At 47.1% G+C, this 11,622-nt stretch overlaps 1 protein-coding gene across 2 annotated transcripts; it reads left to right on the top strand.

Annotated features, from left to right (window-relative positions):
- Positions 1 to 279: 279 nt before the first annotated feature.
- Shox2 (short stature homeobox 2) lies at positions 280 to 8,797 on the top strand. Of its 2 annotated transcripts, none has more exons than XM_004652399.2 (5): positions 280 to 672; positions 3,567 to 3,775; positions 6,082 to 6,139; positions 6,503 to 6,591; positions 8,114 to 8,797. In XM_004652399.2, the coding sequence occupies exons 1-5, from the start codon at positions 348 to 350 to the stop codon at positions 8,369 to 8,371; spliced, it is 939 nt and encodes a 312-aa protein (XP_004652456.1). In that variant the 5' UTR covers positions 280 to 347; the 3' UTR covers positions 8,372 to 8,797. The 2 variants fall into 2 exon arrangements, with proteins under 2 accessions (XP_004652456.1, XP_004652455.1); XM_004652398.2 differs by having other exon boundaries at positions 8,078 to 8,797.
- The last annotated feature ends 2,825 nt before the right edge of the window (positions 8,798 to 11,622 follow it).

Raw genomic sequence — 11,622 nt, 5'->3', positions numbered from 1 at the left:
GTAACTCTCCATAGGAAGAATTGTCAAAGATCTTAACATCGAACACGCGCGCTCCGGCAGGGAAGCATCAGTTCCCACTCCCCCCCCCCCGGCGGCCCCCGCCCCTTCTATCCTCCTCCTCCCCCTCCTCCCCTCCTCCTCCTCCTCCTCCTCCTCTTACTTCTTTTCTCCTTCTACTTCTCCTCCTCTTTCTTCTCTTCTTTTTCTTCCTCCTCCTCCCTCTCCTTCCCACCCCTGCCCCATTGATGTGTTATTACTGGGGGGGCTGGAGCAGTAAAAAGAGAAGGAAAAAAAAGAGCGGGGCTTGGCAAGGAGAGGCTGAGCGCGGCTGAGCGGCGGCGGCGGCGATGGAAGAACTCACGGCCTTCGTCTCCAAGTCTTTTGACCAGAAAGTGAAGGAGAAGAAGGAGGCCATCACGTACCGGGAGGTGCTGGAGAGCGGGCCGCTGCGTGGGGCCAAGGAGCCCGAGGCGGGCCGCGACGAGCGCAGCAGCCCGGCAGTCCGGGCGGCCGGCGGAGGCGGCGGCGGGGGAGGCGGAGGCGGAGGCGGAGGAGGCGCGGGAGGAGGAGGAGCAGGCGGAGGAGCTGGAGGAGGGCGCTCTCCCGTCGGCGAGCTGGACATGGGCGCAGCCGAGAGAAGCCGGGAGCCGGGCAGCCCGCGGCTGACCGACGGTAAGGGCCTGACCGGGGTCGCGGTTCCCCACCCCCTGCCTCCCTCGCGATTCCTCTCCGGGTCGGTGAAGACCCCGAGACCCAGCGGGACAGGAGAGGGCCCGGCAGGACCCCAGTTTGAGAAGCCACTGTGATGGTAAGGGGTGCCAGGCCGTGGGTGGGGCCCTCGTGTGTGGGGAGGGCCGGGAGCTGTGCGCATCCTTCCCTGAACCCCCCCCCACACACACACATTGAACCCCGGCCGCACCCCGGACGGCCTGGGAAGTTTGCCCGGCCGGGTTGTGAAAGGGGTACTGGTAAGGGACTCATCAGGCTGCGTGTTGTCCTGGTTTTGCGGGAACCTCTTCCTAAGGCCTGAGGGAGAGAGGAAGAGTAAAAGAAAAAAGAGAGATTCAGTCTCGGTCTTCCCAGGCTTTTAGAGTTGCCGCTAAGACTCCTAGAACTCTTCAAAGACCACGAATTCTCAGGATCTTAAGAAACAGAACTTCAGGCTCGCTTTTGGCTATGAAGGTAGAAGGAGGCCAAAGCAGGCTAAGGTCGGGTTGCACAGACTCTTCCGCCTAAAACACTGAGGTTTTCTTGAGGGGTTGTTTTATGTTATTGAACAATTCCTTTACTGCTTGGAATCATCCATTGCTCTCGTCGTCGTGTGTGCGTGTGCGTGTGCCTGTATGTTTTGAGGGGGGGTCCTTTGGGGTCAGCAAGTGTTAGGAAGCGGCCTTATCTAAATGGTAGCGCATCCTACATCAATTCAAAGTTTAACAAAATTAATTTGGCACTTGGTAGTGCAATAACTAGTGTACTGCCATATTTTTCCAATTAAGAAAATATGTGGCATGAGTAGAATGACAAATTTAAGCAAGCAATTAAGTTGTTTATAACACAGTCTGTTCCTGTTTAGGCCATTAAGTGAAAATTTGGGGGCAAAATGGGAATTATATTAAGTCTGTTAATCAACTGGAAATCGGAAAGTCTTTGAAACCCCCAAACTTTAGGATTATGACAATAAATAGACAAAGCCTTCCCACCACTTTGGTGGAATTTGAAGAACATTTTCATGTTTAAATTTCAGTACAATATTAGTAGGATTATATTCCTATTAAAATAACCTCTAACGTTGCCACAGCCGCGTCTACTTCCCTGGAAGAAGGACAAATGTTCATTAAATCAACTATGATAACAGAAATGCAGGCAACACTTTCCGGTATAGTCTGCTGGACTGGGCTTGAACTCTAAAGGCTCTTCTCAGACCAGGTACCATGTCCCTCTAAAATTGAAAAGCAATGGTATAACTATCCTGGGGCCCAGTGCAGTCTCCTATGATCCTGGGTTGCCTGTGCACCCTCAGCAAGATTCGGGTCTGTTAAGGTTCCGATCTCAAGCCCCCGAGTGACTAGAGTTAACTCTGTTGATTTCCAAGCTCTGGGACAAGTGTTATTTTTTTTATTTTTTATTTTTATTTTTTTGTAGACTGGTATTTATAGAAAGGATTTTTCCAAAGCTATGTTTGATTGGGATCCTGAGTAGGGAAGAACTGCAAAGAGCCTCGACTATCTAGATACTATCTCCAACTCGGGCACAGAGAATGAAGGTCACAGTGGACCTTGTGTGAATCTGTCTCTGTCTTTGCTCGGGCTCCTTTGATAATATATATTTTTATATATAGTACATCACGTATTGGTATCTGTCATCTCTAAGGGTGCCTCCATATGCTCACGATCTCAGAACTTCGGTTTAAAAATGGAAGGGAAGGACAGCCAAATAGCCACGGATGTGTGTAACCCACAGCATAAAAAATGCATATTTTATTAAACAACCGAGCTGCTGGGTGCATGAAAAGGTTTTCAGCGACCAATAGAAACCGGGAATCCACACGTTCTTCTTGAACCTGTTGATCTCTGTGGGTTTAAGCCTTTAGGGTCGAGCCTGCGTGTCCACCAGGGAGGGAAAGGGAGAGGACAGACGCAGGGGTGGGTTTAGCTGACCAGCAGACACTGGTTTTCCGCCTCTTTCCTTCTGGCCTGGCGTGGGCGGCCAGTCCTCCAGGCCGCCAACATGGCGTGGGCGCCAGTGCTCATTTGTTCGGGTCGGGTACTGGGAGTCAAGACAGCCCTGCTGCCAATGGGACCCTCAGTAGGGACTAACTCGAGCCCCGGGGGCCACTGAAGGAGCCGAGAAATGCGACGAAAGATGCGACTTCTTGCGCAGCACCCGGGTCCTAGTCTCTGGGTGAAACCCTCCAGCCCGGCCGATTTTTCCTAAATTAGACCAGCAAGTTTTCGGGAGGCAAAGGGCCAGCTGCAGGGGGGCTGGAAGGGGCTTGGTGGACAGAGAGCCAGCCCTCTCCACCCGGGATGCAGGAACAGCGCTTGGTTCTGCCGCGCCCTTTAGCCAGCCAGTGATCCGGGAGAGGCCGGCGCCTTAGTATTTGATTCCTTGAGTGTGTGGGAGAGTGCCAGAGGTCAGGAATGATTTTGGTGTTAGTAGGAGGGGAGACCAGGATGGGTAGTGAGCTGAGGCCACAATCTCAGGGAAGTGGTTGGCCATGCGCCCACTTTGCCCCCATGAGTCCAAGTGGACTCTGTGAGTCTCCAGGCAGGATCCCCTTCCTCCAGATTGGGTGAGGGGCTGGAATGGGACACTCCTACTCCCCCCCCCCCCCCAGCAAAAGGGTTGGAATTCCTTTTGCTGCTTTCAGACAAATCTGGTAAAGGCTTTGCTTTGCTGTTTTTTTGTTTCTCTCTCTCTCTCTCTCTCTCTCTCTCTCTCTCTCTCTCTCTCTCTCTCTCTCTCCTCTCGTGTGTGTTTGTGCGCGCGCGTGTGTGTGTGTGTGTGTGTCTGTTGGTACATGCACTGACACGTGTGGTCCGGTCCGTCCATGGTGCCCTATCCAGTATCTCCCGAGTTGAAGGATCGCAAGGAGGATGCGAAAGGGATGGAGGACGAAGGCCAGACCAAAATCAAGCAGAGGAGGAGTCGGACCAATTTCACCCTGGAGCAACTCAACGAGCTGGAGAGGCTTTTTGACGAGACCCACTACCCGGATGCCTTCATGCGCGAGGAACTGAGCCAGCGGCTGGGGCTTTCCGAGGCCCGAGTGCAGGTATCTCCCAGAGGTGGAGGCTGGGCCCCAGAAGCGGATTCCTAGGGTTGGAGGCAGCTGGGGGAACCGCGTGTAGGCTGCCACTGGAAGTATCTGGTGGGAGACAAGAAAGAAAGGGTTGTCTTTACTCGAGGTATTATTTTTCTAAAGTAGATCTTGTTCATATAGCCACTTCTCACCCCTATTCCAACATATGTTCCCTAAAGAATAAAGCTGTGCTGGGCTTTCTCCCAGTTTCTATAAACCACACCCCCCTTGCCTCGTGCTGTCTTTAATGTGGCTTAATCCTAATGGACCTACTTTTATAAGCCTTTAAAAAAAAAATCTCACAGAAAACGTTTTATCTCTGAAAGCTTTAAAAGTTACAACGAGTATTTTGCTCTCGCTGGAGTTGGGTTTCGTTTAGGGTCTGCTCTGGGGTTTAGGTTTGCCAAACGGATATGCCAATTAGGTTTATAGATGTATAGACTATAAAGAAAATTAGCATCTGTTAAGTGTAGAAATTTACAGTGTACTGTTAGCGGGTCGATCACAAGCCACGTGTGAAACGGCGACTGAGAAAGAATGCACTTGGCCACTCTTTGTTCATTAGCTTAACCAAGGAAATGAACCTGAATCTATGGCAACTCCATTTTAAAACGATGCTATTGGAATATCCAAAGCCCGGCCTCCAGGGAGGGCTATACATATCCCCATGAAATTAGAATTGTGGCAGGTTTTTCATGAACGCAGTTGAAATGAATGGAATAGCAAATGTAAGTTTGGGGGCATCTAAGAGAGGAATTATATAGAGGTGCATGCACATCTATCCAGCTTTGTGGGGACTAAAGTTAAATGTTTCAGATTGTATTTCCGCTGAAATAATAAAATAGGAGAAAATGATGGTCATTATTTGCTTGAACACATGGAGCAGTTTTAGGCTAGAACATCTGCAGCTGTTGCAAAGTATGGCTGTAACAGATACTCTGGTCTCCGGGCAGAGAGAGACCACCATCTGTAAGGAACTATGCACTATTCTTATGGGACTTTCCTGCATCTTGTAATAGGATCAAGAGGGGAAAGAAACCCTGCAGTAACATGGAAGGAGAAAAATAGTAATAGGCCACCTTGGTCATGAAAAATAGCAACCCTAAAGCCCTCTTTTAAAGCCTGTGCTTTGCTGTGTGCCCTGAAATCTCCAGAGACTCTGCAACCCTCTTAAAACTGTGATAATTATTATGGCTACCAGTAACAGTATCTCCATCCCCACTCTTCTAGGGGAAAAAGAGTCAAGAGGCCTCAGGCCATGGGAGTTACACAAAGGATGCTGCCCGGGCACAACATCCACCCTTCTATTATACTCATAGCAGGGAAAGTTTTGAAGATTTACATTGACTGTGGCTCTTACCTTCAAAACCATCCCAGATAAAGCTCTGAGGCAGTGTTTTCCTGTCCTTTTAAGCCTTAATTTGTGAATCAATCAATATGTCCTGTATTGGAACTGGAGTGTAAAAGCAAACCTTATTTCAAGTTTTAAAAATCTGCCATACTGCCTGTAAAAAGTTGGCAATTATTTAAGATCATATCAGCATCCTTACTTGATTTATATGCTACCCCTCTTTCCTTATCCACTCTCCTTTTTTCTTAAAAAGTGAACCTTATTGCTTCTCCCCCCCCCCCATCATACATTCATTTAAGTTATAGGAGCTGTTTTCTAGTATCTTCCCTAAGGTCCCTAACTGCAGACAGTGGCTTTTTTCTATAGAAGCAAATTAGATTATCATAATAATGGCACGATTATTCTGCTACTGTGTCATACTCTGCTGTGCAGAGTAATAGAGAATTTCTAAACTTCTTTGTAGTTAGGCTTTTGTGACATTAATTACCACCTCTTACAAACCCCTCCCCCTCAAACTAAAAGTCATATTTGCTTTAGTGTTTGGTTTTTCTTCAAAATGAAGCTAATTAATATTACAGTCTATTCTTCTTAGTTCTTAACTAGGCAAACATTTAAAATCATTACCACATTGGTATCAGATGGAGGGAGGGGTTTAGACCCTGGGGAGTTTATAATGTGGAAAGATGAAACCAGGACTAATAGTAATTTATCAAGAAACTATGTTACAAAGAGTCCATGAAACCTTGTGTATTTTTGTACTTCATTTACTTTTTATTTTGAAAATTCAGGGCATTTTATATTTCAAGGATTTCTTATTTATCTTCCAAGTCTTGAAAAAAAACAGTACTTTTTTTATTGTACTAACTAACAAGATGTTTTGGAGTCCTAACATCTAGGTTTATGTTTTGTTTTTTACTTCAACTTGCAGGTTTGGTTTCAAAATCGAAGAGCCAAGTGTAGGAAACAAGAAAACCAACTGCATAAAGGTATGTTTCTCACAGATAAACTTGATGTTCTAAAATAAAATGCATAATGGTATACTTCTCATACAAAAAGAAAAATAAACACTTGATGTTCCAAGTAAAAAGGGAGGTGAGAGCTGTTGGTATTACAAAGACAAAAAAAAAAAAAAAATCTCAAGAATGACATTGATCCTTGATTTAAGAAACTCCTATGAAGACAATTAAGGTCCTAACATTTGGGAATAAATTACACTTATTTTAATTATGGTAGCAGTTTGGAAAAATAACAGTCCTATTCTAATGGAATCAGTTCTAGTTTCAGAAGCAGCACTCGAAATGTTTGCCTCACATTATTATGTCTTGTTTCCTTATATTTATGTTTTGCAGGTGTTCTCATAGGGGCTGCTAGCCAATTTGAAGCTTGCAGAGTGGCACCCTATGTCAACGTAGGTGCTTTAAGGATGCCATTTCAGCAGGCAAGTACAGGCTAAAATTTTTAGATGTAAAAAGCTCCCATGTCCATGCAACTGAAGAATTGATTCAAGATGATATAGTTAATCCACTCCCCTTTAAAAATGTACAAAGTGTCAATATCTTGAATGTTTAGTTCTTTCTGTTTACGTGGACCCTGCCTCAGAGGTCTGAATGCAGTAACTGGCCCTTAAAAAACAAAAAACAGAAAACAAACAAACAAAAATTAATTTAAGATTGTATTGGAGAGAGGAAGAAAAGCCTTTGATTAGGATTTTTGTCAAATCCAGTATAGAGGCCTGTCTTGAGGTGTTTTTTAGCCAATCTTGTAAATATTTGTTATAGGTATTTTCTACTTCTTAGTCACATTCAATGTCTCTTGCAGAAGAAGAATAAATATGAGTACTCCCAACTCAAACTTATCTTTTAAAATCTATCTTTTTAAACAAAGCATCATCATCCCAGATAGAGAGGGAAACCTTCTTCCCAGACTGGAGGCCCCATCTCAAAATCCCTTTCTTAGGCATTAAAAAAAAAAAAAAAAAAAAAAAAAGACCTTTTTGTTGTTGTTGTTGTTTAAGGACTGCCTGCAACAATAATTTAATCATGGGAAACCCCAGTGCTCTGAACTCCTGACTGTCCAAGCCTGAGGGCAAAATCCTTTTCCTATCAGTGCCTGACCTCCATCCTCAGCCAGGACCCCCAGCTCTGCAAGGCTGCAATGTCATGATATAGCTTTCACTCACCAACACTCTAGACTAGAGGAGACATCTGGGAATGTTCATTTATTGAGACTTAGGGAGATTTTAGCTCTCTTGGCATCACAGGACCCAGGTATCTTAAGGGGATGGTTGGAGATAGAGGGAGGCCAGTATTTAAAAGAAAACTTGTCCTTCTCAGAAAGTGGAGCTGTGTTCAGGCCAGCCGAATTAATCACACCTGGGACCTTGTTAGAACTTCATAATCCCAGGCTGCAGACCTACTAGATCAGAACCTGCATTTTAACAAGGTTCCTGGGCAATTTTTATGGCATTCAGAGTTAGGAGTGAAAATGTAATAACTTCCCTAAGTGGCAAGAAGTTTTGTTTGTTTTGGTAGTGTGAAAGAGGTATGTGGTAGAATCATCAGGAAAGAAGGGAACAGTCCTCAAGATCAGTCTTTCTAACCCACCATTGTTTTGAGGTGCATGACATTTGAGGACTATCTAGAGGTCACCTACTCCTCTGCCCAGTGGCTGAAGAGGCCACCACACCCATGCAATTTAGAGCCGCAGGGTCCAAGCAAGTAAGCCCATGATGAGTGAGCTGTGGAGACCTGAGCAGAGGCACTGTAGCATCCAGGTCGCACCTCCCAATTCAGCAACAGACCAAAAAAGTCACTCTCCATACAAAATGCTTAGCCCAATGTTCCCTCCCTGTCCCACACCCCAACTCTCCCCAGAGCCCATCTGGACGCCTTTAATGCTCTGTTTCTATTCTGTTGTCACCCTAGGATAGTCATTGCAACGTGACGCCCTTGTCCTTTCAGGTTCAGGCGCAGCTGCAGCTGGACAGCGCCGTGGCGCACGCGCATCACCACCTGCACCCGCACCTGGCCGCGCACGCGCCCTATATGATGTTCCCGGCGCCGCCCTTCGGACTGCCGCTGGCCACGCTGGCCGCGGACTCGGCCTCGGCCGCCTCGGTCGTGGCCGCCGCCGCCGCCGCCAAGACCACCAGCAAGAACTCCAGCATCGCCGATCTGAGACTGAAAGCCAAAAAGCATGCAGCCGCCCTAGGCCTGTGACGCCTGCGCCCGAGCCACGGTGGCCAGGTCGTTGCGCGCGGCTCCCCCAACAAGCACTCCCGCTCCTCCCTCCGCACCTCTCCGGAGCCCGGGCGGTCCCTTCCCGCCCCTCGCCGCCCTAGCGTCTTCGTGCTTCCCGGGCTCCCCGCGCCTCTGCCGGTCGCCCTCGGCCTAGCGTGGCTTTGTTAGGAGCGGGTTGGGGGAACTCTGGAGACTGGACAAAGACGAGCCAAGTGTGGATAACGGAGAAAGCTGCGACGACGGACTCTTGCATAGAAATGAAATCTTGCTAACAATAAAAAAACTAGAAAATTAAAGAAAACAGACAAAGCAGAAAGAAAAGGAGAAAGGGAATTTGTTCTCATTGCTGTTTGACATAAGATGGAATCAAGACGGAGCAAAACGATTTTAAAAATTAAAAGTATTTTATACATTTAAAATATGGAAAAATAGCGTGGACGAATTTTGAAAGAATGGGGAGGGAGGTGTTTACCAGCTAAAATGCATATGTTTTTTTTTTTTTAATGGGCTGAGATGGCAAAAGAGAAGGAAGTATACTTATTTAAAGAATTAAGATGAAACTGAGCAGCTGGGGAGTTCACAGGTTTTGAAACTGACCTTTTTCTGCGAAGTTCACTTTAAATTTGATAAGAGAGGCGGGCCTCCCTTTACGTTGATGCTTTGAGTTTAAAAAACACCATGTGTGGAAGAGCAAGAAGAAGGAAGATGGTATGAAAATGAGGAGGGAAATGATGTTAATGGAAAAAAAAAAAAAAACGATGACACGGACAGTGATTCCTCTGAGAAATTGTTATGACACTCAGTGCGGACTGCTGACAGTAAATTCTGGTTTGCATGTTACTTGTACTCCATTGATGGTGTCCCCCCCCAATCCCCTTTACTCATGTGCAGTCTCCCTACTTTTGTCCTCAGTACGAAAAGCGCCTTGGAAGTTGAGTGTATCCGTGTGTGGATACTTGATCCATTTCTGATCACAGGGGCAAAAGGAAAAAGTTCAAAGGGAAAAAAATACACCCCGATTATTCAAAAAAGAGGTGGGAAGAAAACGTGGGGAAACAAAACAAAACAGAACAACAAACCCAAGATGACCAAGTGGAATAATGCAGGTCTATGTCCTGCATCTGGCGTTGTGAAACATAGTAGGCGCTTAATCAGTTCACCCCATCTTTGCGTGTAATTTCCCTGTTGCTGGCTCCCTAAACTCCTATTTGAGAACAATGTTTTCTTTCCCCCTCTCTATCCATGAAATTCACCTTCACCAACACCCAGCTAGGTACAGGCACTACGTTTGTGTAAAATATGTTGATAAACACGAACAAAAGTTTATTTTGGCTATAATCTGTGAACTGATGGTTGACTTTCAACATTTGCATTTTATCTCATGAGGGTGTATCTATTCAAGTAATCTTTTGTTGTTTTTCGTCCATGTAGCTATTTAAACAGGGATACCTTGGACTAAGCAATCTGTATCCCAATTCTCTAGCAAGCCTTAGTGGGTTTTTTTTTTCTTCTCTCCTTTTAATTTACAAGAAAGAGGAAAAGCTCTTGTCGCTGAACTTGGGTGTGCAGTTGAGCTTTGTAACTATTTGTTCTCCATGAAAACAAAATTATTTATATTTGCCATATTTTTTCTAGTGTATTAAGTTATTTTAAACAAAAGAGATGCTGTTATCTCATGCCGTGTTGCCAGTACAAAATGTTTCGGCTCTACTTCTGTTAAACCTTTTAAATAAGTGCCAAGTTACTAATGGAAGACACTTTGCGATCAATTGAATGAAAATAGTATTGTTTCATTTGATGGGGTTCGCGTCATCTTTGTTCCTATTACTATTAAAATATCCAGGATAGTCTTTCCTTCTTCCTTTTTGATGATTGTGTACCAATCTCTCGGATGTCCCAACCTGGAAAAGTGCTCGCCTTGTTCCTACGCGCTGCAAAGGGGGCGGTGAACAAGGGTGGCCCTGTGGCTCTCTTGCGCTGAGCGCATCTTTTCTCACCTCATGCCCAGTACTGGGCCTCGGGTTCATGTCAGTAAAGGAACCAATAAGTAACATAAGAGAACACTCTCTCCCCCGACATGATTTCGTAGTCTTCATTTCGGTAGCCTTTCATCCTTGAAGTTTATTTGGAGGCATTGGGGAGGAAGGAAAGAGGCCGCGTGAAATTTGGCTTGTACTTTAAGGTTTCATTGACAGTAGGTTCAGGACTAAGCGCTCGGAGCACAGCGATGATCGAATCTTCCCCCGCCCCGCAACGCCATTTCTTCGTGGCTTCTGGCACTTTGGCCAAAGCTGCGTCTCGGGGGTTCAGTTTAGAAGGCTGAAGCTCGATATTTGAGGGCCATCAGTGCTCCCTCTCCAAACTCTCAGCCCTGAATGCTGGGGATAGTCCTGGGCCCCTCAGGATGAAAACAAAACAAAACATAAAAACAAAAACAAACGAACAAACAAACAAAAATCCCGTGAAGATCCAGTCCTTGATGCCAGGGGCTCCTGAAGCGACACTGGAGGGAGGCAGTGTCTGCACAGGTTGCAGGTGTCCCCAGGAGCCAACCCCGTGAGGGCAGGGAGCCTTTGACTAGGCCCAAGGATTCCCTTCTTCCCTTCCGGGCCCCAGGTGGCCCTCAGCTCAGACGTGCGAGGGGGGAGGCGTTGGTTTGTCCCTAGGCTTTCCAAGGCTAGGCAGCAGACCTTGGGGGAGAGGCTAACTTTTGGCTCTCGGAGTGAGGGGAATGGCATCTGGTGCGCCCTGACCACTGTGTCGCCAGCTGAGCATTCTCAGTGGATCACGGGCTCCTGGGGCTCCGGTGCAGACCTCCGAACCCTTAGAGTGGGGACCCCAGCACTCACTCCGCCCGAGGCAGATTCCAACACTCGGGGGACCCCGGAAGGGCCGGAAGACTCAGTGGCGACCCGGGCCATTGCGCCCCCTACTGTGCAGCTCTAGGTCAAAGGCGGCGGTACGCAGCCCAGCTGGCCAGGGCGCTAGGTACGAAAGGAGCCTGTGGGCCAATGGCACAGTGCTGGTAACCAGGGCCTGCGCAACAGTGGACCCGAAGGTTCTGAGCCTTGCTCTCTGCCCTCCCTCGCTACCTCTCCTCCGAGGCCCGCGCCTCTTTCTAGATCCCCAGAGCCCTGTCCTTTAGCTCCAGGCTCTTCATGCTTGTGCTGGGTCTGCTTTCCTGGAACGTTGCAGTTCAAATTTGGCCTGCACCTTAGGAAGCCAGGTCC

This window comes from Jaculus jaculus, chromosome 11, assembly GCF_020740685.1.
Source record: "Jaculus jaculus isolate mJacJac1 chromosome 11, mJacJac1.mat.Y.cur, whole genome shotgun sequence".
In the NCBI taxonomy this organism is placed as follows: Eukaryota; Metazoa; Chordata; class Mammalia; order Rodentia; family Dipodidae; genus Jaculus; species Jaculus jaculus.
Note: the sequence above shows the minus strand (reverse complement) of the source record. Positions and strands in the feature narration are given on the sequence as shown.

Coding starts and splice junctions, on each gene's coding strand:
- Shox2 (XM_004652398.2), top strand. CDS start 348: ATGGAAGAACTCACGGCCTTCGTCTCCAAGTCTTTTGACCAGAAAGTG. Junction 6,140..6,502: donor AGAAAACCAACTGCATAAAG/GTATGTTTCTCA, acceptor TATGTTTTGCAG/GTGTTCTCATAGGGGCTGCT. Junction 6,592..8,077: donor TAAGGATGCCATTTCAGCAG/GCAAGTACAGGC, acceptor TTGTCACCCTAG/GATAGTCATTGCAACGTGAC.